The sequence below is a fragment of the Tiliqua scincoides genome, chromosome 8 (assembly GCF_035046505.1).
Source record: "Tiliqua scincoides isolate rTilSci1 chromosome 8, rTilSci1.hap2, whole genome shotgun sequence".
In the NCBI taxonomy this organism is placed as follows: Eukaryota; Metazoa; Chordata; class Lepidosauria; order Squamata; family Scincidae; genus Tiliqua; species Tiliqua scincoides.
Genome location: NC_089828.1, coordinates 46449784 through 46476890, shown reverse-complemented (window position 1 = coordinate 46476890; position 27107 = coordinate 46449784). Strand labels below are relative to the sequence as shown.

Genomic DNA, 27107 nt, shown 5'->3' with positions numbered 1-27107 from the left:
TGAGGAGGGTTTAACATACCATCAGAGGAGGCATAATCTGTCTGTATGATTAGCCTCATAAGACAGGCACGTAGTGCCACGTAGGATGCGCCTTGATGTGTATGAGGCAGAGAGAATGTGGCATCGATCCAACCAAGCTCTGGGAATTCCCCTAGTCATTTGGCTAGACGTCCCAATAGGGTCTTGGTCTCTGGAACATGGTATTGAGACCATACCCATACAATATGGCAGGCTTCAAGGTCCAACTTGGGACCATCCATCATCTCCCAGTCATAGCACCAATGCCTGGAGACCACAAACATATTGGCTGATATGGCTCAAAACATACCGCATTGGTGGCACCATTTTTCCATGCCCTGACTAGGGCAATGGTTGGGATTTCCAAAAAAGTCACATTGAAGGTATTTGCTCTCCTCACAAAGTGTGGGAGGGAAAGCGTCTCTCAACTGGGAACCACCCAAGTGGCACAGACCCCTGCTTCCAGCACCTTTCACTTGGGGTCCATCCCTGCCTGACAGTGGCGGCTAGGAAAGGGTGGCGCAGCAGTCAATCAAGGCACAAACTTTGCAAAGAGTGCAGATGAGAGAGGAGTTTGGCTAGCAAGACACAAAGCAGGAATTACAAAAAAGAAACCTCTCTTGGAAATGGACAGACCAGTGGACAAGTGCCATTCTGGTCCCCAAAAGATAAGGCACCCGAGTGTAGCCCCCACTGTCGCCACTGATGAAAGAGGAGCTCCCAGTGTTCAAGGCAGTTGGTGGGGCGTGCATAAACCATGGGTGGGGTGCTCTTCACCAGATGGCCTCATCTCAGGCCTGGGCTCCAGTTGCTTTCTGAATCAGGGGGATCTGTTGGGGAAAGCAGCAGAGGAACTGTTAGGAAAAAGTGCTTGAAAAAACAGTAATCAAGGAGACACACTGGACTGATTTTTGGAATCAAATAAAGATCAGTACTGTGAATTTCTTCTGCTAATGTTTGTACTCCTAAGGTCTCACAGGTGCAAGTGGCGGCTAAGGAAGAGAAATTGATGCCAGCACCACCTAAATGAATGGGTCTGCTTAACAAAGTGGAAGTGCACTTCTGAGTAGTCAAAGACTGACCTCACTGAGTAAGTTAAAAAGGGGATCCCCAAGTGTCTCATGCACCCCAAAATACATCTGCAACAGCATATACTAAAGCCAAGCACTTTTTCTAAAGACATCAGCCCTAGGATCAAGTCTAGTGGTCATGATCAAGATCAGAAATCCTAAGCTTTCAGCCTGAATCCAAAGTTTCTCCTTACTGCTCAGTTCCACCATTAGTAAAGAACAAGGTGGAAGAAGTGAAGATTCAGATACACCAAACTGCTCCCCCCCCCCCAAAAAAAAACAGAAGACAGACAGTCTCTGCTTCTCACCTTGGAGAGATCAACTCCTGTAAGGGCATGCACAGACACAGGAATCTCAGCCAACAGCCGGTTTACATCCGTAGTCAATTTGTTGTTTTCTCCACTGAGAATCACAATTTCATCCACCTTGGCCAATGGGGCAGCCACCTTGGCAGCAATCTGAGGGAAAGAAAACAGCTCATCAGGGTCCAGTCACAAGTCTTGGAGTCTCCATTTCCTCATTCAGAACATACTAAGAGCCTCACCTGAGGTAGAGCATCCAATACCAATGCCATCTTGGCTGCCTCCCCATATTGCTGATAGGCCTCTGCTTTGAGTTTCATCTTCTCAGCCTCTGCTTTGCCAATGGCCTCAATGACCAAGGCCTCTGCCTCTCCAATCTTGCGGATCTTCTCCGCTTCAGCCTGAGCAATCATCACCTGCTTCACCCTTTAAGAAAAAGAAATGGGATCAGAGTCCTGAAGAGTAGAGCATACAAAGCTTCCTCCCAAATGAACCTCTTGACCCTGCAAGGACCCTGGATTAGTCTATATGTTGGGTGTCTCTTTAGAGTTCATTTCATCAAATAATACAGTTTGTGGACTGGCACAAAGTGGCAGGGTGGAGAAGCAGGATCAAGTTGGGCTGACCATAAAGTAGAACAGAACACAATAGGAGACATGGCGGAGTATCTCACTCAAACAGTGCCTATGGCTGAGCTAGAAGGAGACCATAAGGCCAAATAATCCAGTTGGCCTTCTTACCACCAACCTACATTTCAAAGGCCTGCTTTGAATCCAACACTTTGGTGTCCACTGGTTCTGTTCACACAATTCAGCAGTGTGAGAGAAGCAGCAGATAACTCAAGACACAAATCCCCCTAGGGAAGGGCTGTAGCTCAGGAGTAGAGCACATTCTTTGCATGCAGGTTCAATGTCTGTTATCTGCAGGGAGGGCTGGAACAATCCTTCTGTCTGAAACACTGGAGAGCCACTGCCAGTTAGTATAAACAATATTGAGCTGGGTGGATAATTGGTCTGACTTCATATAAGGCAGCTTCCTGGGTTCTCAACTCATAAGGTAGAATTGCAAATTTCTTTCCTGTTCCCCAAATGGCAGCTTTCGGGGAAAGGTTCTCATGCAAACCACAGCCTCACACCACTCAAGATCCCATTCTGAGTTGCAGTAGTTTGAAGTCTCAGAGGGAGCAAGAAATCTTTTCTCCCCACCCTCACCCCTCCACACACAGTTCCCACTACACTCACTTCTCTCCCTCAGCAATCTCCTGCATCCGGTGGGCCTCAGCCTCCGCTGGTCTCTTGACAGTGGCGATGAGCTCCTTGTCCATGCGAACAATCTCCTTCTCCTCCACGTCAATCTGCTTCCGGCGCTGCACAACCTCAATTTCTATTTCTTCTTGGCGGATCTTTTGCTGTTCTTTTGCTCCTTGCAACTCATACGCCAGCTGTGCTTCAGCTGTCTGCAAGGAATTGGGGGGGAGGGAGAAAGCCATTAGCACATATGTTCAGAAAGGGTCTCACTTCATCCCAAGCCCTCCAGAGACTCAGAAGATGGATTACAGCACTCAAAAATTTTCCATGACTTCCTACTGATAGAACAGAATCCCCTTTGTGCCCTAGACCAGAGGTTCCCAACCTGGGCTACGTGTATCCCCAGGAGCACTTGCCAGGACCTTTGTGGGTACTTGAAAAAGAACAGAATAATGGTGGAAAAAGGCTTGTGGGGCTAGCAAGGCAGGAAGGAAGGCAGCTAGCAGGCTGCCAAAGTCCCACCAACTTCTAGTTTTTGGACATCAAATTATGTATTATCAGATATGGATCAGTCGTTGAAAATATATAAATTTGAAATAACAGCAACTATATTAATTACATTGCTAGTAGGAGGGGTATGATTTATGGAAATCGGCAGCCAAGGGGTACACGAGTGCTGGGAACCACGACCCTAGACCATGCGAAAAGCCCTCCGCGTGCCCCATCCTCCCAAACTAGAACTTCTCCTTCTCCCCATAATTCTCTCTCTTTCAAGATCCCCTTCCTTAACCCACTGTCTACTTTGTTCTCGTTTCTTCAACCACCTTTGCCCTGGCTTTCATCTGCCATCCATCCCTGTCACTTCTTTTCTGTCAACAGCACAGTCTCTTCTCTGCTTTTATGAGATTTCCCAGACAAATTTTTTACTTCCTGCCCTGCTTGAACATTTTTGCTTACAGTTTCCCCCAGTTTAGTCCTCTCTACCCTCAACCCCACAGACAACAGTTACAATAGTCAGGAGTAATGTCACAGTGGCCCGGATACAACAATCTGCATTCTCCACTGCTGAAGCCCAAAACCGGTTATCTCCCCGTTCTGCAGATTCCACACACCTTCACATTGATCTCTTGGCTGAAAGCAGCTTTCTGCATTTCAAAGGCTCGCTTAGAATCAGCTACTTTGGTGTCCGCCATGAACTTCACATCCAGCATTTCTTTCTTACACTCTGCCTCCTGCAAGAGCAAATTAGGAGGCACAGATCAGCTGAGTGCTCACAGAATGGTTGGAAATAGAGGAGGGACAGGAGCATAAAGTGCACTTTTCATGCATCACCCAACTTACCCGGATGCCAGCATCTCGCTCTGCCTCAGCCACTCCAATATCAGCATCTCGCTGGACCACCGCTGTCTGGGTCTTCCCCAGGGAGCTCAAGTAGCTCACTTTATCATAGACATCCTGCAAGAAGAGCCATGAAATCACTCTGGCCAGGACACTTGCCTCCCTTTTTTAAGCCATATGTTGCTCAGAACCAGAAACAGAGCCCATCTCCAACATCAACCACTCCATGCATTAAGGCAGCGGTTCTCTAACTCTCAGGGAGTTTGAGCCCTGCTGTAAGTTTTTGCAGGGAAGGGGAAATTCTTGCAATCACCAGAATCGCAGTGCTTTCGAGGGGCACACGGACTTGCTTTACTGACCAGAGCCTGCAGCAGGCTCCCAGGGGTGTGGGGGCCCCCGTGCGAGCCTCCGCAGGGCTCTCCAACATGCAGAGACACTCTTAACAATTACGGCCTACTTCCGGTTTGCAATTGCGAAAACAGAAGTGGGTTGCGATTGTTATTTTTACATACTTTGCATGTTGGGGAGCCCTCGTGGGCTCATGCATGGCTCCCTGCACCCCCGGGAGCCTCCTGCAGGCTCTGGTAAGTCAAAGCAAGCCCGTGCGCCCCTTGAAAGCGATGTGATTCTGGTGATTGCATTGCTGCCTCCCCCCCCTCCCTGCCCCTTAAGGGGGCAGAGGCTAGGGCTCTCAGGCTGGGGCGTCGCAATGCCCCAGTTTGAGAACCACTGCATTAAGGTATTCAGATGGGGACTTTTCAGTCTGGTGTCCACTAGTACTACTGCACTTCTGGTGGCAGCCAGGGTGGCTGTGCAGCTGGAACTCAAGTCCCATGTAGGTTCCTTGTTGGTGCACCAGAACTTGGCAATGATGTCATTGCTAAGTGCTCTGGAGCAGCCCCTGCACAGGCACCATACCATTCACACACTTCCTCTGGAGATTAGAGGGAACATAGGTGGCAGCTCCCAGTCTCTGGAATACTCTCCTCAACAAGGTCCACATGTCCTTTTAGAAGACAAGCAAACACATTTGCATTTGGTCAAATATTTCACTTTCATATCTTCCTAGCCCAATTTAGTTAACAATTATGCAAAGAATCAGATGAGTTACTGATTGGTTTTAACACATTTCATCGTAAGCAATGGGGGACTTTTCAGTGGCATAACAGGAGATTAAAATAAAAAAGAGGGGCAGAGTGGGTGTGGGAAGGAAGTGAAGGATTATATATTCCTTTGCCTATTTGCCTCACAACATCTGCCCACCCTTCCCTTCAACTCTGTTTCACCTGGCTTGAAAAGTCTGGATGTTGAAGATGCCTGTTCGAGGTGCCTGTTCCTATCCCAGATGTCCAAGCCCTTTAAAGCCAACAGAGGCACTTTAAATAACTCTTCCATGCTCTTTCTACTGATTACATGGCCACAACGATGATTCTAGCACCAACAGCAGCTGCTAACTCAGCAGGGAAACATCCTCAGCATGGTTCTGCCCATACCTTGATAGTGAAGCTCAAGATTTCAATACCCATCCGGCCCACATCTGGGGCTGCCACTTCCCGCACTAGCTTGGCAAACTGGTCCCTATCCTGGTAGATCTGTTCAACAGTCAAGGTCCCTACAAAGTGGGAAACAAACGGGTCAATGGTGTTTGGCAAAAGCAAGAGATCAGCAAAAGCAAAAGGGGGTTATCTGGAGATTAGCAAATCCTGGAACCAGCTTGGTCTGGATAAAATGTAGCTCACCTGACCAAGTGAGCACAGTGAGAGGGATTATTTGGCCTAGATATTCAAGTAGCTTTCTAGGTAATTGCTATTCTAGAAGTTTACGGAACAAAATAGGCAAGACCAGTTTAACATTACTCTTCAAGTGCCTTCTTCTGCTCCAGTCTGAAGCCCCCAAAGAGAAAAGTGGACGGTGTGCTACATAGCAGACAGCCAAAAGGGGTGTTTTGGAAGTTAGCTAGGACCAGAAATCTTGGAAAACATGCATCCTGAATAAAAAAATACAAATTAAGAGTGTTTGTCTGTACCTGCATAAGTTGTTTATGCTTCTGACAGGCAAGTGGGTATGCAGAGCACTGAAGCCCCCACTCCCGCAGCAGAAGCCCTGTTAAGCCCTCTGTCTGTTTTTCACCAGGCACTGGCCACAGCTAAATTTCTCTGTAGTCACAATAAGAGCTAGAAACTTGCTTTCCAATACACACAGACTTAGCCTTTACCTGTACCAGGCTGCACCAGCCTGCACAAAAGGGACAGAGAAAGAGGCCTGTCTTTGAGAAGGGTCAAAGTAGCTTTGTTAGGTAAGAGAGTCCCTGCCCCCACGTACCTAAAATGGACCGAAGATGCCCCTCCAGCGTTTGAAGGACCACATTTTTAACATCTTGGACGTTCTTCCCAAGAAACTGTTCACAAGCCACTGCTAGAAGCTCCTTCTCAGTCATTATTTTCACCTGTGGACAAAAAGGAGACAATTAGATGAGATGAAAATAGGGACAAGTGGTAGGAGACAGGACCACTGGTGACAGCAAACCACAGTCTGTAGCCACATGGCACATTTTCAAACCCTGACTCTCAGAAATGGCTAGACTTTGTTCCCAGGGAACATCTCACCAAGAGCCTGTTTATATAAAGTTATCCTGGAATAAAAAACTGAAGACCTGAAGGTGGGTGGATGGGAAGAGTCTCATGTTTGTCAGAAGCAGAGCTCCCAGAAGCTCTACCTCTGAATCAGTCTCAAAATGGAGGAATTAGAAACAGTGGCACAAGGGGGCCCAACTGCTACAGAGCATGAGCCGCACAGCCTCAAGTGGGAAGCCATGAATTTTGGTGCTGCCACATAGTTATTTAGAATGATAATTTTCTGTTCTGCTGCATGGGAACTTCTGCATCTGGGAAATGCAAAAATGCAGTTGGGCATGGTGGTTGTGAGGAGAGAACTTAAAACATGAAACAAGCTCCCTCTCTTCAGCTATTTCTACCCAGAAACTTCTACCCAGAAAATTTCAGCTGATTACAGTATTTGTCTGCAGATGCAGCACACACTGTTTTGCATCAATGGGAGGGGCAGCTGTTTCTTCCAGACAGTGACATCCATCCCAGGCATCCAAAAGGAAAACAAGGCAGAGAGAGGAGGAATCTGTATTGGACTCTTTGAGAACTGGTGGGCAATAGGAAGGGTCTATGGGGAAAGGCTGGGCACTGTTCCACAATGGCTCTTCTCCGATAGTTCCTGGAGTGGCTTCTATCCTTAGGGTAAGACTAATGATAATGCTTTTTTTTTTTTTAGCCTTTATAATTTCATTTCCTATCTGGCTTGGTAGTTAAGAGAGCACTCAAAAGGCATTATAAAAAAGCCTAGCAAAGGATTGAAAAATTAAAATGCAAACCCACTAGTAGACTTTAAAAATGTACCATGAAAAGAGAGAGAGAGATACAAATTCCCATTTACTTGCATGGCCATAAAATAAATAATAATAAGAAATAAAGTGCCAGAAGAAACTGAAAAGGAGTTGTATTGTGCATTCATCCTACTGAAATCTTCACCCCAATCAAAGACAATGCAATATCATTCTTGGGGAACTGCAGCATCAACCCCACTTTTTTTTTTGCTGATACTTTTTAATTTTTTTTCCCCAAAAGCGTGCAGAATAGGAGAAAACATGACATATCCATCAACAGACATTCATGAAAGAGAACATAAAGATTAGTCACGACATCCAGATAGCCATGTAATTCCCTGGGCTAAACAAATAAAACCCTCCTCGTCTAGGCATACTCTGAGAAGCTCATCAGCGGAAGCTGATGAGAGCCAGGATTCTGGGCTCCCAACAGACAGATTCCAAGGTGGAAGCCAGATTTAACTAATTGGTGCGTAGCCACGGTTATGAAGAAAACCAGTTTCCCTGAAGTGAAATAACAGAGCAGGTTGGAACACTCATTTTGTTAACTCTTGTTAAACATCTGGGATACTCTCCTTCCAGAAAGTTCTTCTGAACAAGCTCCACTTAAACTAATGCCCTGTGCAGTTTCCACTTGCTTCAAAGAGGCTTGCACCTGAGAGCTTCCTGGTGAATTGTGTTTCTGGCCTCCACCAAAGTTTGCCTATAGGAGCTCAAACTGCAAAATGAAATCCTAAGACCATTCACACAGGACTTGGAAGAAGATTTTACAAATCCCTGTGACTGCAAAACATCTTCACCTATAATCACAGGCCCAGGCAGTGAGTACAACTAAGACAATGAAGACCCTTCACCAGTTAGTTTGTGTCTGAGAGATCTTCCATGTTTGAACTTCCAACTGTTCCTGAAACATGTGACAAAATCTATTGGAGATGTATTAACTTACTTCCATGTCACCAGATCCTGCAACAAAACTGTTAAATGCAGGTTTGCAAGTAACTAAGGCAAGGGAGTTTTCATAGATTGAAGCAGCTCAGTTCTTGTCTTCATTCTGTCAGTGTGCCACAAACAACAAATATAAAGGTGTGAGCAGACAGACTAGTAAAAAACGTGAGCCAGTAACTTTGTAGGCTTATTTGTAAGGCTGCAGTAAAGCATTTTTCTCCTTCTTAAGAAGCCCTCCCCTGAGACTAATGTTTTGTGCATTAAAAAAAACCCAGATTAAATCTGGGGAGAACAGAAAAGTTCTTATTAGATAGAGTTGGCCACTTCACAAACCAGGAACTTCAGTTCATAGTGCTAGAAGGCTGTCATCTGCCACCCCCTATTCAAAGGAAGGGCCATCAGCTATCCTTTGAAATCCTTTCCCTCCATGCCATCCAGACTACAGGCGTGCTACAAAGAGCAGCTTAATACTGGAATAGGTTTAGGTTTAAGCAAAACAGCTTTTTGCAGTTGCTTTTTTAGACTACCATCAGCAACTGGTGATTGCTGGGCCAAATCCAAACTATCTGGTCAAATCAGGAGCAACAGGGAACACCAACAAGATGACTTGCTAGCAGCCCACTCTGGAGCATGGCAGCAGGAAGCCAGGTCCAATAAGTTGTCAAAGTGGGTACTGCTGCAATCAGTTTTATGAACACTGGAGTTACAATACAAAACACAGCAATACAAACAATAAAACTAAACCACAACATTTGTCAATTAGTGCACGTTCAGGACCAAAACAAGCAATGGAGAACAGCTCCAACTAGAATGGCATTGGGACTGTGTTTGTGTAAGTAGGTCAAGGCAACAATATTGCCCCCTGCTGCATTAGAAGGGAGAGAAGCAATGACCTAGTGGCAGAAAGCACTAATTCCCTCCCCAAACAGGTGTTTTGTGTGCAATGTGACCTGGTGAGTTGGGGATAAAATACAGCTTTTGAACATGGACAATATTTTCAGAGCAGTCAGTGCCTCTCCACTGGGCTACAGCAGCCTCCTAGGAGGGGGGAGAGACCACGAAGAAGGGTTAGAGTCATGCATTCCTAAAAGGAGGTGTTTTGAGTTACTGTACCTGGGCCACACCTGTGACAGTTAAAGCTACCCCCTCCGCCGTCTCTACGTCCTCGCACCTGGGCTGTAACGTCATTATCTCTAGGGAAATCCTGCCAAAAAACGTAAAACATTGGAACGCTTCCAGGTAATAGGCTCAGCTCTCCCTCTTGACCCGGGGCCACCTGTTGCATTCATCCCACGTAATGCAGATGCAATGCTTGTCCAGTCACAAGACATTCAGCCAGCTGATAAAAACACACAAGGGTGTTTTCCCCCGCCTATTCATTAAAATGAATGTTAGAGACAAAATAGAGAAAAATTTTGAAGCCACATTGCTCTGGATCACATGACATCGCCAACTGAACTGCTGGCTACCACAGCTGTGAGATCCCAAAGGTTCCCCTTACCAAAAGATCTGTCGTGAGATTTCTCCTGTCTCACAGAATTTAAGAGGGCATTCACACCCAAGTCACACTCAAGAGTCCATGCTCAAGTTTGGCATCACAAGCCATCTTGGACAAGGAACATGAAATGTATTTTAAAGGCATCTGTCCCATGGCTACCTAATTAACCCAAGCATCAAGGGCAAGCAAGAACCCTTAGCTAACAGCAACTGTGCCCCTAAGGCTACATCACTGTAATGATAGCAGCTTTGGAGACTGCCCAGATGTTGGTACAGTATCCAATCACCATGGATTCTACAGTGACAATTACGTTGTTGCTTTTCTATAGCCAACACTTGCAATATTTAAAAAAATGCTATATAATCTTTATTGTACATTATTACACAATCTAATCACCCATTAGATAGGTAACTATTGTTCCCATTTCACAGAGTTTCTGCAACAATGCCTGAAGCTATAGCCCAAATCCACTGGGACACCTGTTTCCCAGATGAAGTCCACTTAGCACTGGACTACACCAGAATGCTGACGTTTGGACATTTGTAGCTTTCCAGGTAAGACCTAGCTTTTAAAAAGGATTGGGCCTAAAGAGAACTCCAGTTCACTCCCAGGGCCATAACTAAAAACTACCTTCTTCAGCCTGTCAACTGGGGAACTCACATTTCTGGAAGACTTGTTCAAGGTTGAAAATCTCAGTTTATATAGGCTTATAAGACTTCTCTGTTTGAGCTGAATTCTGTTGCTAGCAGCTAAGCTGGGAGAGGTTTTTAAAGCATGTTTTGTTTTAGCCTCACTTGAATGGGACATTTTTGCATTTTCACCATAAAATTGCATGTCTAGCCCCTCTGGATGCAGTAGCATGGAGACTTATGCTGGACAAGATGAATCTTGATTTCTGTATAGAAGTCTAAAAAAAATAAAAAATGCATGTGGGGGCTTGCATTGTTGGCCTTGTTTTCACTTGATGGAATGCACTTTGACTATGAAAAATCACACTATAATACACCAAAGAGTTATACAACTCTATTCATTTCAGAAGTAGTACACAGTTGTCAGGATCTGCACCAAGATTCAGCTCGGTCCATAGAGAGTTAACCCAAATTAGAATCTTCATGACGTCTTTCCTCTTTCCCAGAGAACTACCCAGACTTCCTGTTTCTGTGCAATGTTTGTGAAGCAGGCAAATGTGGCAATTGGGAGTGAGCAAGTGCCAACAACATCCCCACTGGATCCAGAAGCCAAACCTGGAATTTGGAATTGCTCTGCATGCACCTGTCTACATTACCAAGGAGTGCAACAGCAGGTAGCAAGAGCCAAACAAGGGAGCAAAGGAGAGAAAGTGCTGGTGCGGAGACCGGCCCACTAGAGAAAAAGGTGAGCGCTTAAGTCCAATTGCTGCCACTGTTGCTGCTGCTGCTGTGTGGGACAGAAGGAAGAGGAGAAGGTTAGGGACAACATGTTAGAAGTGGGTGGAGTATTACCTGTGCGACCCCTGTTACGTACAGTGGGACCCCCTCCGACGTCTCAATATTCTCACAGCGACAAAGGATGGTCATAACCTCCAAAGACAGTCTGAGCAGCAATAAATAAGGGTAGGACAGCAAACACACAAGGTGGTTACCAGAGAGTAAGAGAACCCACTCGCCAAGGAAAAGGTGGGACTTTTTGGGTTTACAGGCTGCTATGGATTCAAGATGATATGCTATGGCTTTTCAGAGTGTAATGTCAACCCACAGCTTCTAGTTAGACCCACCTTCTCCCATATGAAACTGCCAATTGCCAATGCTGTCAACTGAAACCCTGCTAGGGGAACAACTACAGTACATACACAACCCAAAGGAAGATGGCAGCCACCAAGGACAGGGCCTTTTTGGTGGTGGCACCCTGATATTGGAACACCTTCTCCAAATAGTTAGCACTTTCTCTTTTATCTTTCCAGCAGCAGTTTTGAAACTCCCTGTTTTCTCACACTTTTGATGGGACAGAATATGGAAATGCTTTTATTATATTTAAGAAATGTTTCTTCTACTGCTTATGATTTTCTTTTGATCCTACTCATTGTGCTTTTATGTTTCACCCTTATACTGTGTTGCAAACTTAGGGGGTTTGGGGTGCTCAGAGTTCTTGGTTCTCAAACCCTAAAGCCCTCAAGGCCCCTCTGTTCCGTAGGACTGCCACCACCCTGTATGTGCCAGTGTCTCAGTCCAGGGACACTGAGACCCTCTAGGCTTAACTCTATCCCTTGCAGGCACTGAGTGCTTTCTCCAATTAAAACTTCAGTTCTCAAGTTACTAGACCTCAATGAGTACTTGGTAGCTTGCTGAACGGCTAGGAAGGATTCTGAACCTTTGTCCCCAACAGACAATGAAACAACTTGGTAAAAGAGATTTTAGTTTATTAAGTACATAAGGTTACATAAGGCAGCAAATGCTAGAGGCATAAACATCTAGGAAACATATCAGCAATAAAATAATAAAGCTAGTTGGCTATCTCTACTAATACCTATCTCTCACCTGGGTCAGTTACTCTTGTAGATCTCTTAGCTCCAGGCTACCTGTGAGGCCAGATGCCTGTGGTGGACAATGGAGCTCACATCGTGCAGGATGTTGCAACCAAAAACTCTGCCCAAGAAGAACCAGACACACCCTTGGGGCACTCATTAGTATACTTCTTATGCTAATAGTGCTGAGGTGACTTCATACTTATTTAGACTGTCCAATCAGAAACTTTTGAGGACAGAACCTTCTTGGAGTGGGTCTTGTTGCTAGCCCTCCTAGTTCTTACCCCTCCCAACTGGAGATCCATAGCTGCATTCCATTCCCCTTGATCAGGCGCCCCTCAGTCTACTGAGGTGTTAAACATTCCAATGGGTTGTAATTCTTGTTCTCTGTCCTTTCTGGCCAGCAAAGGAGAGACAACAATCTTTTTGTTTGTTTACTCACATTCTTGCAGCTAGGAACTGCTAGCCGCTTCTCCGTTACTGACTTAGTTTGGTTCAGGCTTCACATGCTAACCTAGGCCTAAACTGTACATATTCATGACATAATGCCTTAACATCTGTCTGTAAGCCACCTTGAGGACCAATGGGTAGAGGTGTTTGAAAACGGTGTTATTTTATTCAGAAGTAAGCCCATAGCGTTCAGTAAAGCTGTGATCCTATCTTACTCACAGGAAACAAACACCTCTGCCAATGGGTTGAAATGTGTAATAGAAATCCTTTAAATAAGCAAGTACACTACACTTTCAGGGAAAGGGATTCTGCATTGAAGTACAGTGTATCTCCAATACTGCGATAGGAATAGCTGAACAATACTTAAAATTTACCCTGCTTCTTCTAGAAAGTAAAGCAGCATCAAAGCCTTGGTCCGATACCACCTGCTCACCTCTCCTCTAGCTTCCAGTTTCACCAGGCATTGTCTGCCATTTTAAGGACCAGAAAATTGTCCAAGCTGAGGTTGCCAAGTTCTGTGTCTGTGTATAGATGCTATGCTTGCAGGGGAGACCATGGCAGACACCAACTTAGCCTACAGCACATCTTGGCAGACCTCCCCCTATACCTAAACCCATCCCAGCTGTTCCAGGTTAACTCAAATTTAGCAGTTGCATTTTCTAGGCACTAAGCCTATTGGTAAATTTTATTTTGATCCTCACCTCGCCTTTTGCTAACCACTTAAGAATGGGTCTAAATATAACCAGAAGTCTGGGTTGACCACAACAATGATACAGTTCAGTTGTAAAGAGCACATGATTAAAGTGCAGGACTTCTTTGAAATGTATGCACTTGCTAGAGCACCTGTCCATCTTTTAAAACCAGGAAGAAGTGGAAGTCCTTCCATGATCTCCCCAAAGAGAAAAATGCTATTTCTGCCGAAGCAGATGGTGAATACAATATAGCAAGGGTCATGCCAACTTCCTTTGGCAATGCATGTGTATCCGAGAAAAAGCACACTCTCATCCTCAACAACCCATTTGTAGTACATAATAATGACCTGCTTCTTAAGGTGTGCTTTGGGATTTAGCATGTTATGTGTCGTAAAGCAATGTACATGGCTGACAGCTGGTAAAACTGAGTAGCCCAGGGAGTAAACCGGGAAGTCCCCAGTTCTAATTTTAACTTTTTGTGGACCCACTAGGTGGCCTTAATCTCAATCCACTCCAAGCCCTGGCCTACTCTATAATGCAAGGTTAATAATTTTGATCTACCATTTATGTGGAATGCCTTGAATAGCCTAAATATCATTTTAAAAATGCACTGGAAACTAAATGCAGAGAATTCTGGAAAATCAATCAGGACTGGAAGTGCATATAATTGTGGAGGAGGTACTCTCCAGTTCCATACTGTTGGGGTAATGGAATCATGGGGAGATGGTTTTGGGCCCCGTCCACTACAGAAAGTATCAGAAGCGTCTTTCAGAAACTTCACCAACACATGCACAGAGCTTGCAGTGTATAAACAAGTCAGAAAAGTGTAAGACTCACAGCACAGCTCGTTTACATTATACATGCATACATGCCATACTTTAGTCTCCATATTAGACACATGTTGGTGGCAGTTTGGATGTGATCAACAAGATCAATCTAGGCCTCTGAGTGAACTATTCCAACTAGCTAAGTGCCCCTCCAGTGAGCGACAATCTCATGGCACAGGCAGCACAGGCACCAATTGGTGGAGACCCCCCCATAGGAGCCCCCACCCTTGTGAAGAGGTCAGCCAGTGGCATCAACTGCCATTTTCTACTCCTCGCACTGCAAACCCAGAGAGTCCCATCTTTCTCCTTTCCTTGTTAGTGTTTATGGAAGCAGAGGTGCCTCCTTTAGGAGTTGAGGGGATTATTACATGCCATAGAACCCTGGGAACTCTGCAGACGACACAGTATGCATTAGGATAGCAACAGCATCACCACCATCACAGAGAACAGTTAATCAAAGACTGCACAAGAAGGCACACAGCAAGCAACTTTCACAGTTAAGGCAGGAAGGGGTATGAAAGCTTCCCAAAAGGCTAGCAAAGGCTCTATCCCAACCCACAGGATGCCAGCACACTTGTAGGAATGGGAACCACTCCAGTGCAGAAAGATAAAAACCCAGATGCAGAAACTCACCCCATTCCCACCTCCAATTATACCCTTAAAGACCATATGCTGGCTACAAAGCATATTCCCTCTGCAATGGCCAATCAGTGAACAGCACATCTCTCCTCTGTTGCAGTGTGGTTAAATGCAAAAGAAAGCAAGCTAGGTACTCCCCAATCCCAATGTTTCCCTTACCTGTGAATCATACAGAGACCCAGTGGGCAGGTTTCTCAACTTTATTTCTTACAGCACTAGGGAGCCCCAGCACATGGTTTAGGATTTACTTTGGGCATGTCTAATCCTCTCAGTTAATTGGTTTCAATGATCTGCTCTAAGCCCAAAGAAAGGGAGTTGTGGAAACCATAGTTCTGTGAAACACCAATGAGCTTTCTACCTAATCCAAGGGCTCCCAAACTCTTCCGAGGGAGTTGGGAACTCTGTAAGGGGGAATGGCCCACACCCGGTTCCTGCGGTGGGTCTCAACCCACCACTTTGGGAACCACTGACCTAATCAATTCTCAGGACTGATGGGATGGGGAATGCAGTGTAAAGTAGGCTCAAATTTGGCAATATAACAAGAAATGTCCCGTACCAGCTACTGTACTGGTATGGGTTATTGAGGGCAAGATAGATACTGGAAGTCAGCTTGTCTTATGTACTGCTTTTACTATCAAAATAAGACACACACCAAGCCCCACTCTTTATTCACCACTTGGGGCCCCTTTATTCAGGTAGACTATCTCAGAGATAACACAGTAAAAGGAGAACATGGAGAGGGTGCTGATTCTTCCCCACTCTAACCTTTATGCAGCTGGTTGATCCACTTGTTGTTCTCCCTTTTCTAGCTCAGATACTGAAAAGAGCTGGGAATGAAGTAAATGGCTGCAGCAATAGACTGAGGGGAAGTTTACTAAAAGCAAGACCCACCCACTGCCCTGTTTTATATACAAACAGGGCCAGAAACATTTACTCACCACTGTTGCATCTCATTTGGCAATCCCTCCCCCCCAAAAGGAGACCACTGACATACTGGAGTGCTCCCCTCCTTACCTTTGTGTGTCAGAAATACACCACCAGGCCCAAGCCCAGCCTCCGTAGACATACTGTTTCTCATCTGAGCCACAGCACCCACCTGTGGGACAAGGAGAGAAGATGTGGTTCTCAGCAGTGTGATTGTTTAACAGCACAACTCTCCCACTTCCCAGAGTTCAAAGGAAGACCAAGGGCTGAAATGAGTCATGAACTCTCTTTCTTTCAACGACCTGCATTTCCATATTAAGCAACAATAGTGTTATGTGGATCTCAGAGGAGGAAGAGCAAAACCACAGAGTAGGTTCAACCAGACACATACATGAGCATAAGATGCTGCCTTAGACTGAGCCTTGCTGGATAGGTCAAAGGCCTATTTACTTCAGCTTCCTGCATCTTACAGCGGCCCACCAGATGCCTCTGGTTGCACACAAGATATCTGCATTCCATTGCCACTCAGTGATAGCCCACTTCTAGACATAGAAGGTTGCTTATATCCATCATGGCTAGTAACCTGTGATGAACTTTTCCTCCATAAATCTGTCCAATCCCCCTTTACAGGCATCTAAGCAAGGCGCCATCACCACATCCTGTGGCAAGGAGTCCCACAGATTAATTACACACTGAGTAAAGACATGTTTTATTTTGTATGTTCTGTCTTGCCACTCAATTTTAGTGGATGTCCCCTGGTTCTGATGTTGTGTGAAAGGGAAAAGAATGCCCATCCATCCATCCATGCATAGTTTTATATGTCTCAATCATGTCCCCCCTCTGAAGAGTCTATCCAGCACAGTACTGTTTTGGATGGGGTTGGAGTCAGAGGCCTTGTGTACCAATTCCACAGCTCTGATTATAAGCTGAGACATTTCCGCTAAGATCTGAGACAAAAAAGAATTGGGTCCAGCAACAGCACCACCTGTTGGCAAATAAGAGAAATAGCAGCACTAGGCATTTGAATGAAGCTACTTGAGCTGCTGAATGGATTGAACTACAGAATTCCCACTAGTTTTGCCCCTAGGTGGGCAGAGCACTACTGTAATTATACTTGCAGCACTCTGGAACACTCTCCCTCTTGGTGTTCTGCCGGCTTCCCTCATTTTGCTCTCTTCCCTTGCCCCACTGTCATGTGCTATGTGTCTACCAACCAGTGCAGTATGGATCCAAAAGCAAAGAAGAGTGAGAAAGAGAATGGAAAGAAAAGAATGGGAAAAGTTGAAAAACCAGTAAAATGCAAGAGAGTTGTGTGTGCTCTGGAACGAAAGCCTGAGGTGCTAAAGCACTGAATGTGGTGAAAGACAAAGACTTGCTTTAGGTTTACTGAAATGTAGTCTTTATGCATTTAGTGTGATCTCTGGGTGAATTTAGAATGGCTTTGGAACAAGTTAGAATTTTTCCATTTAAATCCATGTAATAACCATACTCATTATTCAGATTTTTCTCTATAAGGACTGTTTTCAGGAATGGATTAGAAATGTATAAAGAGGGAAGAGTGTACAGGTACCACAGGTATCCATGGATCTGGTTATCCCCACAGCCCCCCCCTCGCACCCATTACCTTTGTTTATAATCCCGCAAAGGAATCATGTACTTGCATTAAGCAGATGCTATAAAGCAGAAAGCTTATAGCAAGAGAAACAGGTAGACAGTCTGCAGCTAGAGGAGACAACTCAGGGAATATTAACAGGAAGCACATTCGCTGAGCTGTCCCCTATAACTGCAAGCTACCTACCTGTTTGCCATGCTTTCTGTTACAGCGTCTGGTTAAAGTAAGTACACAATCCCTTTGCACAACTATAAACTACACCAACTAAGGTAATGGGCATGGGGGACTGCAGAGATAGGGTTCCTCCATATCCACTATTTCCTGTATCTGCAGTGGGGCCAGGAACGCATCCCCATGGATAAAGGGAAACGCCTGCATTCTTCCCCTGTTTATCTAGCTTCTATTTTCCTTCCATATCTCCCTTGCGTCAACTTCTGGATTAAAAGCCCCTTGGGATAGAGATGTGGTCTCTCTTTTAAGCAATGTGTGCATGGATGGTTCTATAATAAACATCACCACACACAAACTGGGGGCTATTCATAAGGCTTAAGACACAAGGCTATACTTCACATAGAAATTCCTTTGTAAGGACATGGAGAGTGGATGCAATGGGAAGGACATGAAGTGGCATCAGAGCTGTGCAATGTTATCAGTTTAAATTTTTTCCCCTCAAAGAGTGAAATTCTGGACCAATGTTACAAAAATATATTACAAACATATTTGCTTATGTTATTCTGATTTTGCTGGCCACGGAAAGAGGAGGCCCTGCAAGGCACTGAAGCATGCACCATCCACACACACACCAATTGCCATGGCAGCTACAAAGATTAGTGTACTTTGGGATTCAAAAAAGCTTTGAACAATGTCCTTCACCAAAGGCTTTTGACTCAGCTTGGTATGTAGTTATAGAATAAGAGGACAGGTCCTTACATTCTCAGAGAAAATTTTCTCTCTCACTCAATACCAGAAGCAGGGATCATCTAACGCAGTGTTTCTCAAACTGTGCGTCGGGACACACTATGTGGGTCGCAAGCCAATTTCAGGTGGGTCCCTATTCATTTCAATATTTTATTTTTAATATATTTGACTTGATGGTACGTGACTGCATTTGAGGAAATGTTACAGACCTGTACTTTTAAGAAGCTACTATGTATATTCTTTTAAAAATGATAGTCAATGGGACGTACTCTTGGGTAAGTGTGAGTAAGATTGCAGCCTAGGATTGTTAAAAATGTTCCTGCTTGATGATGTCACTTCTAGTCATCACTTCCAGAGGGTCTTGACAGATTCTCATTCTAAAAAGTAAGTCCCAGTGCTAAATGTGTGAGAACCACTGATCTAATGAAACTGTTTGGCAGGAGATTCAGGACAGAAAAAAGGAGATGGCACTTCATAGAGGGCACAATTAATCTGTGGAATTCATTGCCTCAAGATGCGGTGATGGCCACTAGCTTGGATGGCTTCAAAAGGAGACTCACCAAATTCAGGGAGGACAGGTTCATAATTGGCTACTAATCATGATGGCCCCTGGATTCAGCAACAGTATGCCTCTAAATACCAGTTGCAGGGAACAGTGACAGGAGAGAAATAAGCCTCTCTCTCCTGTTTGTGAGCTTCCTGGAAGAGACTGATGGACCACCGTATGAAACAATATGCTGGACTATATGGGACTTTGGCCTGATCCAGCAGGGCTGTTTAGTCATCAAACATCAACCTAGGTCTTTCCAGACATGGTTTCCTGCTGGAGTTGTAGAGCTGAAATAAGAACGAGTTCTCCCCTCAGCTGAGAGAGAGAACAGCAAGAGATTCTTTTCAACTAATTTGGTGCAGTGTCATTCAGAAGCACTCTGGCAGGCAGGGAGCTGGGCCAGCTTCCATTTCTCTGCACGTGATACATGTCCATAACATTCCAACTGTAATGTCTGGCATTTGTTTGTGGCACACAGCCCCAAGCAGACTGCTTCTCCTGACACTAGATTGTCATAGCCGAGGACTATACAGTAAAGATAAGAATGCACACCAATCTTCTCCTTACTAACTGTTGAATTCATACCTAGTGTCCACTTTCCCCAACTATGTGCAGCCTTACAACCAAGCTATGAGAAAAGAGAGCAATTTCAAAACAACAAAGTCTGCCTGCATAATACACCGACATAAGTGCAATAAAGTAAGTTACGAGAGAAAGGGAAGCAAGGAAGCACACACAGGGAAATGGCTGCCCCGTCTGCTTGCTAAGCTTTCAACATTTGGCAAAGGCAAGCCTGGATTCCTGAAATGACAGCAACAGTTCAAGAAGGCTGTTTCTGAAGAAAGAGCAGTTATCCAACTCAGGGTCCTTGCAGAGCAGCGGGAATCACTGCAATCGGTCACTAGACACAGTGCCATTTCACACAACGGGTCAATTTAAGAAGTTAAATACATAGGCAGTGCTCCCACTGCACCTTACGGCAGGTGGTGGCTTGCATGCCATTCTAAAGGCTAGCAAGCATCTCTGACAAACAGCATTCTAGGTTGGAAACAGATCAGCAAAGTAAGAGAAAATGGTTTGTTTTGGCTTGAAAATAAAACCGGCCTATAGTTCACACCTAACTTGTGAACACCAAGCGAAGTGCAGCTCACCAGCTAGCTACTAGGGTCTGCCAGGGGTATCACAATCCCTCAGATTTTTGTTTTTCCAGACAGAAATGAATAAAAACAACTGGCAGCTTAGTAAACCCTGAGTGGCAGCCATATAATGGGGGATGAGCAGGAACGTGACAGTTTAGCTTAACAGACTTTAAGACACCACCATGTGGGAACTGAAAATTAACCAAATCTCAAGTTAATCTGTGCAAGTTTTCCTGGAATCTGCATTAGAAGCCACTTCCTGCTACAGCTCTCAGTCACATGTAGATTTTTGTTGGGTGAGGTCAGGGTGAAAAAACTCCAGTGATTTTTCAAACATGTTCTTATTTATTTATTTTTTTCCTTTTAAGTGTCAGTTACACTGCGCAAACAACAGCTTGAAGGAAGTTCACAACTCTTGTTTGGAAGGCAAGCACAAACCATAGCTTGCCAGTTCAGATATCATGGTAAACTCTGGTTTGCCAAGCAGCATGGACATTTACTTTCACAATATCACCATTCCATTTGCAAACTTCAGTCTCGGAAGACTATGGTATCGCGCTCTGAAAAGTGGTTCTGGAACAGCGTCTAGTGTGGCTGAAAAGGCCAATTCAGGAGTGACAATCCCTTCCACACTGGGAGCAAATGTAGTCTGTCCCTGGTGTGTCTCCATGGCTACAGGCCTTCCTTCTTTGTCTCTTTGCCTCAGTCTGTTGGGCAAGTGTCTCTTCAAACTGGGAGAGGCCATGCTGCACAGCCTGCCTCCAAGTGGGATCAGACTGAGAGCAAAGAGCAAAGTCCAAAGTCCAGCTGAAATGTCTGCCTGACTTCCTCTTTGCAGCTGTCACCGCCCACTCTGCCAAAGATCTTTAGCAGCTCATGAATCGTTTTAGCACGGCCTGCCAAGACTTTGGACTGACAATCAGCCTGAAGAAAACACAGGTCATGTTCAGGATGTGGACTCATCTCCCTGCATTACAATCTCTGCACATGAACTGGAGGTTGTCCATGATTTTGTGTACCTTGGCTCAACGATCTCCAACACAATATCACATAGAAACACTATTCTGTACAACAGTTACCCACCTTTGCTTCTGGAAAGTTCTGGGCACTTAGGGCCCAATTCTATCCAACATTCCGGCACCAGTACAGTCACAATGCAGCCCAGAAGTAAGGCAACAAATGTTCTCATACCTTGAGGAGGCTTCTTTGACTGCCTCCCCACCAAGGGTTGCAGTGCATGCTCCACTGGCATGGCTGCACTGGCACTGGAAAATTAGAGAGGATTAGGCCCTTAGGGCACAAGCCTAACCAGGTCTACTCAGAAGTAAGTCCTATTTTGTTCAATGGGGCTTACTCTCAGGAAAGTGTGACAAGGACTGCAGCCTTAGTCTGAGTCACTGATCTTGCTTAATGTCCTTACATGTGTTAAAATAAAAATTCTTAATTTCACAATTGCTCCCCTGAGCACTTATATATTCTGTAGATTAAAAGTCAAGTGAGCTACGTGATTGGAGGTTCGGAATTGTACTTCTGGTAGAGAAAAGGCTCTGCTTAGCTGCAAACCAAAATGCTTTAATTTTTATAGCAACCAATGCTAAGCGGGTTTGTTCAGGAAATACATGCATTAAAAGTTGGAAACTTGATTTAAATCGGTTCCTTTCAAACTGACAGCTGTTTTTGGAGATTTAAATCACTCAACCCTGGGTGATATAATTACTGACATACACCACTGAGAACAGAGCTGTAAGGATATTGCCAGAGACAGAACAGCGTTTATGAAAGCAGGATGTTTTTTAACTGCCCCAGAGCAAAGCAAAGCACGCTCCCAAGGGTGTAATTTGTATGTACCATCACACAATGCTAATAATGTACTAACCAACTAGAGCTGAATAGTTTTTCACCCACTTGTTAAAGGAACTGTTAGTCTTAAGGAAAAACAGTGAACAGCCAGAGAGGAAAATGGTTGTTTTAGGTATACAATTTTGTTTGGTCACCTGTCGTGGGGCTCTTTGCACTGGAGGAACTGGTTAACTGCTAAAGAAAGAAGTAGAGGCGCTGAGGTCTGGCTGGAAGTTGCATACAGATACATGACACAAACCAATCTCTAAGATATGTAGACTGGGCAGTTGTTTCTCATTATTAAAGAAAATGCACTCTGGATCTGCAGAAGCATTCTATGATGTTACTTTCTCCTAGAGCCCTGCCACTGAAAAGAGCTTCCAAAGCTGAACTGTAGTTCAAATTAATTAGTCCTGCATTCACTAGATCCAAGCTTCCCAACAGTCTGAAACACTTCCCGCACGTATTTGGCACAGGAGATGCACCAAGTCCACAGAACTAGAAACATTCCCAGTTCTAAATAGCGCTTTAAAATCAAACCAGGAACTGCATCTCAATACATGTCAGGGCAAAACCACACATTATGATAAACCTCACAAAAATTTTCCGAGTGGTGAAGACCAGAAGTGATTGTGAGGAGCTCCAGAAGGATCTCTCCAGACTGGCAGAATCGGCAACAAAATGGCAGATGTGCTTCAATGTCAGTAAGTGTAAGGTCATGCACATTGGGGCAAAAAATCAAAACTTTAGATATAGGCTGATGGGTTCTGAGCTGTCTGTGACAGACCAGGAGAGAGATCTTGGGGTGGTGGTGGACAGGTCGATGAAAGTGTCGACCCAAAGTGCGGCGGCAGTTAAGAAGGCCAATTCTATGCTTGGGATCATTAGGAAAGGTATTGAAAAGAAAACAGCTAATATTATAATGCCGTTGTACAAATCGATGGTAAGGCACACCTGGAGTATTGTGTCCAGTTCTGGTTGCCGCATCTCAAAAAAGACATAGTGGAAATGGAAAAGGTGCAAAAGAGAGCAACTAAGATGATTACGGGTTTGGGGCACCTTCCTTATGAGGAAAGGCTACAGCGTTTGGGCCTCTTCAGCCTAGAAAAGAGCCGCCTGAGGGGGGACATGATTGAGACATACAAAATTAAGCAGGGGATGGACAGAGTGGATAGGGAGATGCTCTTTACACTCTCACATAACACCAGAACCAGGGGACATCCACTCAAATTGAGTGTTGGGAGAGTTAGAACAGACAAGAGAAAATATTTCTTTACTCAGCGTGTAGTTGGTCTGTGGAACTCCTTGCCACAGGATGTGGTGACGGCATCTGGCCTGGACACCTTTAAAAGGGGATTGGACAAGTTTCTGGAGGAAAAATCCATTACGGGGTACAAGCCATGATATGTATGCGCAACCTCCTGATTTTAGAAATGGGCTATGTCAGAAGGCCAGATGCAAGGGAGGGCACCAGGATGAGGTCTCTTGTTATCTGGTGTGCTCCCTGGGGCATTTGGTGGGCCGCTGTGAGATACACGAAGCTGGACTAGATGGGCCTATGGCCTGATCCAGTGGCGCTGTTCTTATGTAAGGTTAACATAAACAATATAATAAATGATATGATGGTCAGTGTGTGTGTGTATGTTTAAACAACAGACATGGGTGGCCCACAGTCAGGATGAGGACCATGGCATTGGGAAGAGGTTATTTAACCCCATTTTTAACACAAAGATCTCCATAAAAACGATACCACCAAAATTGGCACTAACCCTGGGAGGGACATTCACGCTGTTTTCCTAGCATTGTCTTCAACTTACAGCAGCAGCTTTATCTATTCCGGGAAAACAGGAAAGGGAATATGGCATTTAAAGGGAAACTCCAAGAGAGAGAGAGAGAAAAAACCCCTGCCTGCTTTTAAAAGCTGAATTAGCCTTCTCTAGTTATGGGCTGAACAGCCTGCAAACACTCTTACACTACTTTTCAGGAAAGGAGTCCAAGCTCTTGCTTACCTTCTGATCAATTATACCACATTCTTTGCCTTGGAAATCCCTCCCTGTAAGTGATATGGGTGTGATAATGGTAACAGCACTCTGTGCATGTTCAGAGGCACTGTCCCATATTACTTTTAATATTATATTGAACATTGGCCTTGAAAAATTACGGGTGACCAGGCTCTGGCTTAGCCAGGAAACATTTTAAGACACATAATTGTAAAATAACCTCTTCCTGCGCCCCTAAAGAAAAAATTTATTTAAAGAAAAATTTATTTTTCTTTAGTTGGCTTGGAGAAAAAGACAAATACTGTATATAACTCATTTTAAAAATAGATTTTCAACCCCTATACACACCCACACATGCTTCCATAGGGAAACAATTATACGTGATGAGCCAACTCCTATCTATTTTGCCATTTACACGTTTTGGAAAGCTGTGCTTAGACACTGCTCCTCAGCACATGCACCCCAATAGGGCAGAACAGCCACACCGCTGCTTGTTATGCATAAGGATGCACAATCAGCTTCCCCATGCACAGAACAAGGAATCCATGTAGCATGATGTCATGCGCCAAGTGCAGTTGGTCCTGCGGGTCTCACCCTGAGCACGGTGCCGATGAAGAAGCAAGGAAAATGTGAGCCAGGACTATTACGTGACCACCACTGCACGGGCTAGCTGTATCAGGGGCACACTGTGCCAAAACACACCACATCATCGACACCAATAACCGGAGGGTGCTGTAAACATCAACACAGCTCTGGGAACCACCCAGCTTTCGATGCCAATTGGGCAAGGCAGGGAAAGGGGCAGAACTGAGGAAAAAAAGAGACCACTCACTCTCTTGATTGCCTCCACCCCACCCCTCCACCCACATGATTAAAAACATAGGAGGGGGGAGAAGACAAGAAAGTGTGTCAGGGGATGGACTGCCTCTGCCAGCCTTTAAATGCTTCACCAGTGGGCTACTGCTGCTTTGCATGCATCTTCATTGCCATTCTCCAAGCCCCTGAGAGGAACAAGGTGCTGCACCCTATGGGATTTCTGGGGTGGTTTTCTTTAACCAGAAGGAAGCACATACAGGCTGCAGTCCTCTCATGCACACTTACCTGGGTGGAAGCCCCATGGAGACCAGTGGGGGCTTACTTCCGAGCAAACATGCATAGGGTTTGCAGAGGGAAAGAGATCCCCCTCCTCAAGGCTTGCCTGGTCCAAGAAGACATCCTATCCACACTTACCTGGGAGGAAGCCCCACTGACTATCATGGGACTTACTTCCGAGTAGGCATGAATAGGACGAGGCTTTGAGGCTGCAATCCTAGGGGAGGAAGCCCCACTGACTTACTTCCAAGCAGGCATGCATAGGATGGGGTCCTGAGGCTGCAGTGCTTGCTCCCTTACCTGGGAGCAAGCCCCATTGACGACAATGGACTTACTTCCGAGTAGGCATGCATAGGACTGGATTTGGGGGCTGCAAGCCTGTGTCCACTTACCTGGGAGCAAGCCCCACTGACTAGCATGGGACTTACTTCCGAGTAGACGCGCACAGGCTTGGGCTGGGGTCTGGCTGCAGCCCCTCCGCAGCCAGCAGCCCCTCCCAAGCCGCCCCCCGCCCCCTTACCTGACACGACCAGCGCCTCGTTGGGCCCCACCGTGTGGCAGTTCCCCATGGCGCCGCTCGCTCTCCCCGCCCACCCTCGGCAGGACCCCTCCAAGGCGACGCCGCTCCTCCGCCTCCCTCCCCCGACCGCGCCCCGGCGCCGCCCACGGGAAGCGCGTCAGGAGACGGGGGGGGGGAAGAGTGGGGGGAGGGGAGCAACCGTCGCCTGGGCCCCTCCCCCACCGATGCGCTGATCAGGCGTTGCTGTCACTGTGAGGTCTCACATGGGGCCCAGCACTTCCATAGGGCGTGCGTGTATATGTGTACATATCTATATATTCATATATAGAGATATGTGGTGGGTGTGGAGGCAGGTGAGGCAGAGCCTCCTCACCAGAGTCCTTCAAAAAGCAGTGCTACCCCCCTGTGAGGTACAGGGTTGGAAGGCAGAGGACTGCTTTTCAAAGGCTCTGCCTCCTCACCCTGTACCTCACATGGCATCCCTTGCTTCTTGAAGGACTCCGGTGAGGAGGTTCTGCCTCACTTGCCTCTCCATCCTGCACCTCACAGCAACAGCACTGCTTTTCCAAGCATTCCGGTGTGGAGGCATCTCACACAGCGGTGGCACTGCTTTTCGAAGGACTGAAGGACTCCAGTGGGGACCCTGCACCTCACACAGCAGCAGTGCTGCTTTTTGAAGGACTCCAGCGAGGAGGCTGTGCCTCACCTACCTCCCCACCCTGCACCTTACACAGCAGCAGCACATTTCAAAGGACTCCACTGAGGAGGCTCTGCCTCACCTGCCTCCCCACCCACTACACATTCCCGCTTCATAACATTCCACAATTAAAACAGCAACAACCACCCTATAATCACACAGGCCCAACACATATTTTACTGTCCTAAAAGTTAGACCAGTGATTTTCAACCTTTTTCACCTCATGGCACACTGACAAGGCACTAAAATGATCAAGACCCAGTAAAATTTTCCTTATGAGGAAAAGCTGCAGTGTTTGGGGGTCTTCAGTCTAGAAAAGAGGTGCCTGAGGAGGGACATGATTGAGACAACAATATTATGCAGGGGATAGATAGAGTGGATAGAGATATGTTCTTTTCCCTCTCATACAACCCCAGAACCAGGGGATACCCACTAACATTGAGTGTTGGGAGAGTTAGGACAGACAAAAGAAAATATTTCTTTAGCCAGAGTAGAATTAGTTTATGGAACTCCTTGCCACAGGATGTGAGATGACATCTGGCCTAGATGCCTTTAAAAGGGGATTATACATATTTCTAGACTCCATCACAGGTTATAAGTCATGATGGATATGTGCAGCCTCCTTGTTTTAGAAGTAGGCTACATCAAAATGCCAGATGCAAGGGAGGGCACCAGGATGCAGGTCTCTTGTTGTCTGTGTGCTCCTGAGGCATCAGTGGGCCACTGTGAGATACAGGAAGCTCGATTAGATGGGCCTTGGCATGATCCAGTGGGGTTCTTCTCATGTACTTAGGACATGCCATATGCATGGGGGGCACCAGGATGCAGGTCTCTTGTTGTCCTGTGTGCTCCTGAGGCATCTGGTGGGTCACTGTGAGATACAGGAAACTGGACTA

General features: G+C 45.7%; 1 protein-coding gene across 2 annotated transcripts; it reads right to left on the bottom strand.

Moving 5' to 3' along the window:
* Positions 1 to 774: 774 nt before the first annotated feature.
* FLOT2 (flotillin 2) lies at positions 775 to 25622 on the bottom strand. Of its 2 annotated transcripts, none has more exons than XM_066635117.1 (11): positions 25515 to 25622; positions 15935 to 16016; positions 11294 to 11384; positions 6298 to 6421; positions 5469 to 5587; positions 3979 to 4092; positions 3750 to 3869; positions 2632 to 2846; positions 1633 to 1816; positions 1397 to 1546; positions 775 to 848 (listed from the first exon to the last, which is right to left on the bottom strand). In XM_066635117.1, exons 1-11 carry the CDS (start codon positions 25561 to 25563, stop codon positions 810 to 812), a joined length of 1287 nt encoding a protein of 428 aa, XP_066491214.1. In that variant the 5' UTR covers positions 25564 to 25622; the 3' UTR covers positions 775 to 809. The 2 variants fall into 2 exon arrangements, with proteins under 2 accessions (XP_066491214.1, XP_066491213.1); XM_066635116.1 differs by lacking the exon at positions 11294 to 11384 and adding an exon at positions 9428 to 9518.
* Positions 25623 to 27107: the final 1485 nt, after the last annotated feature.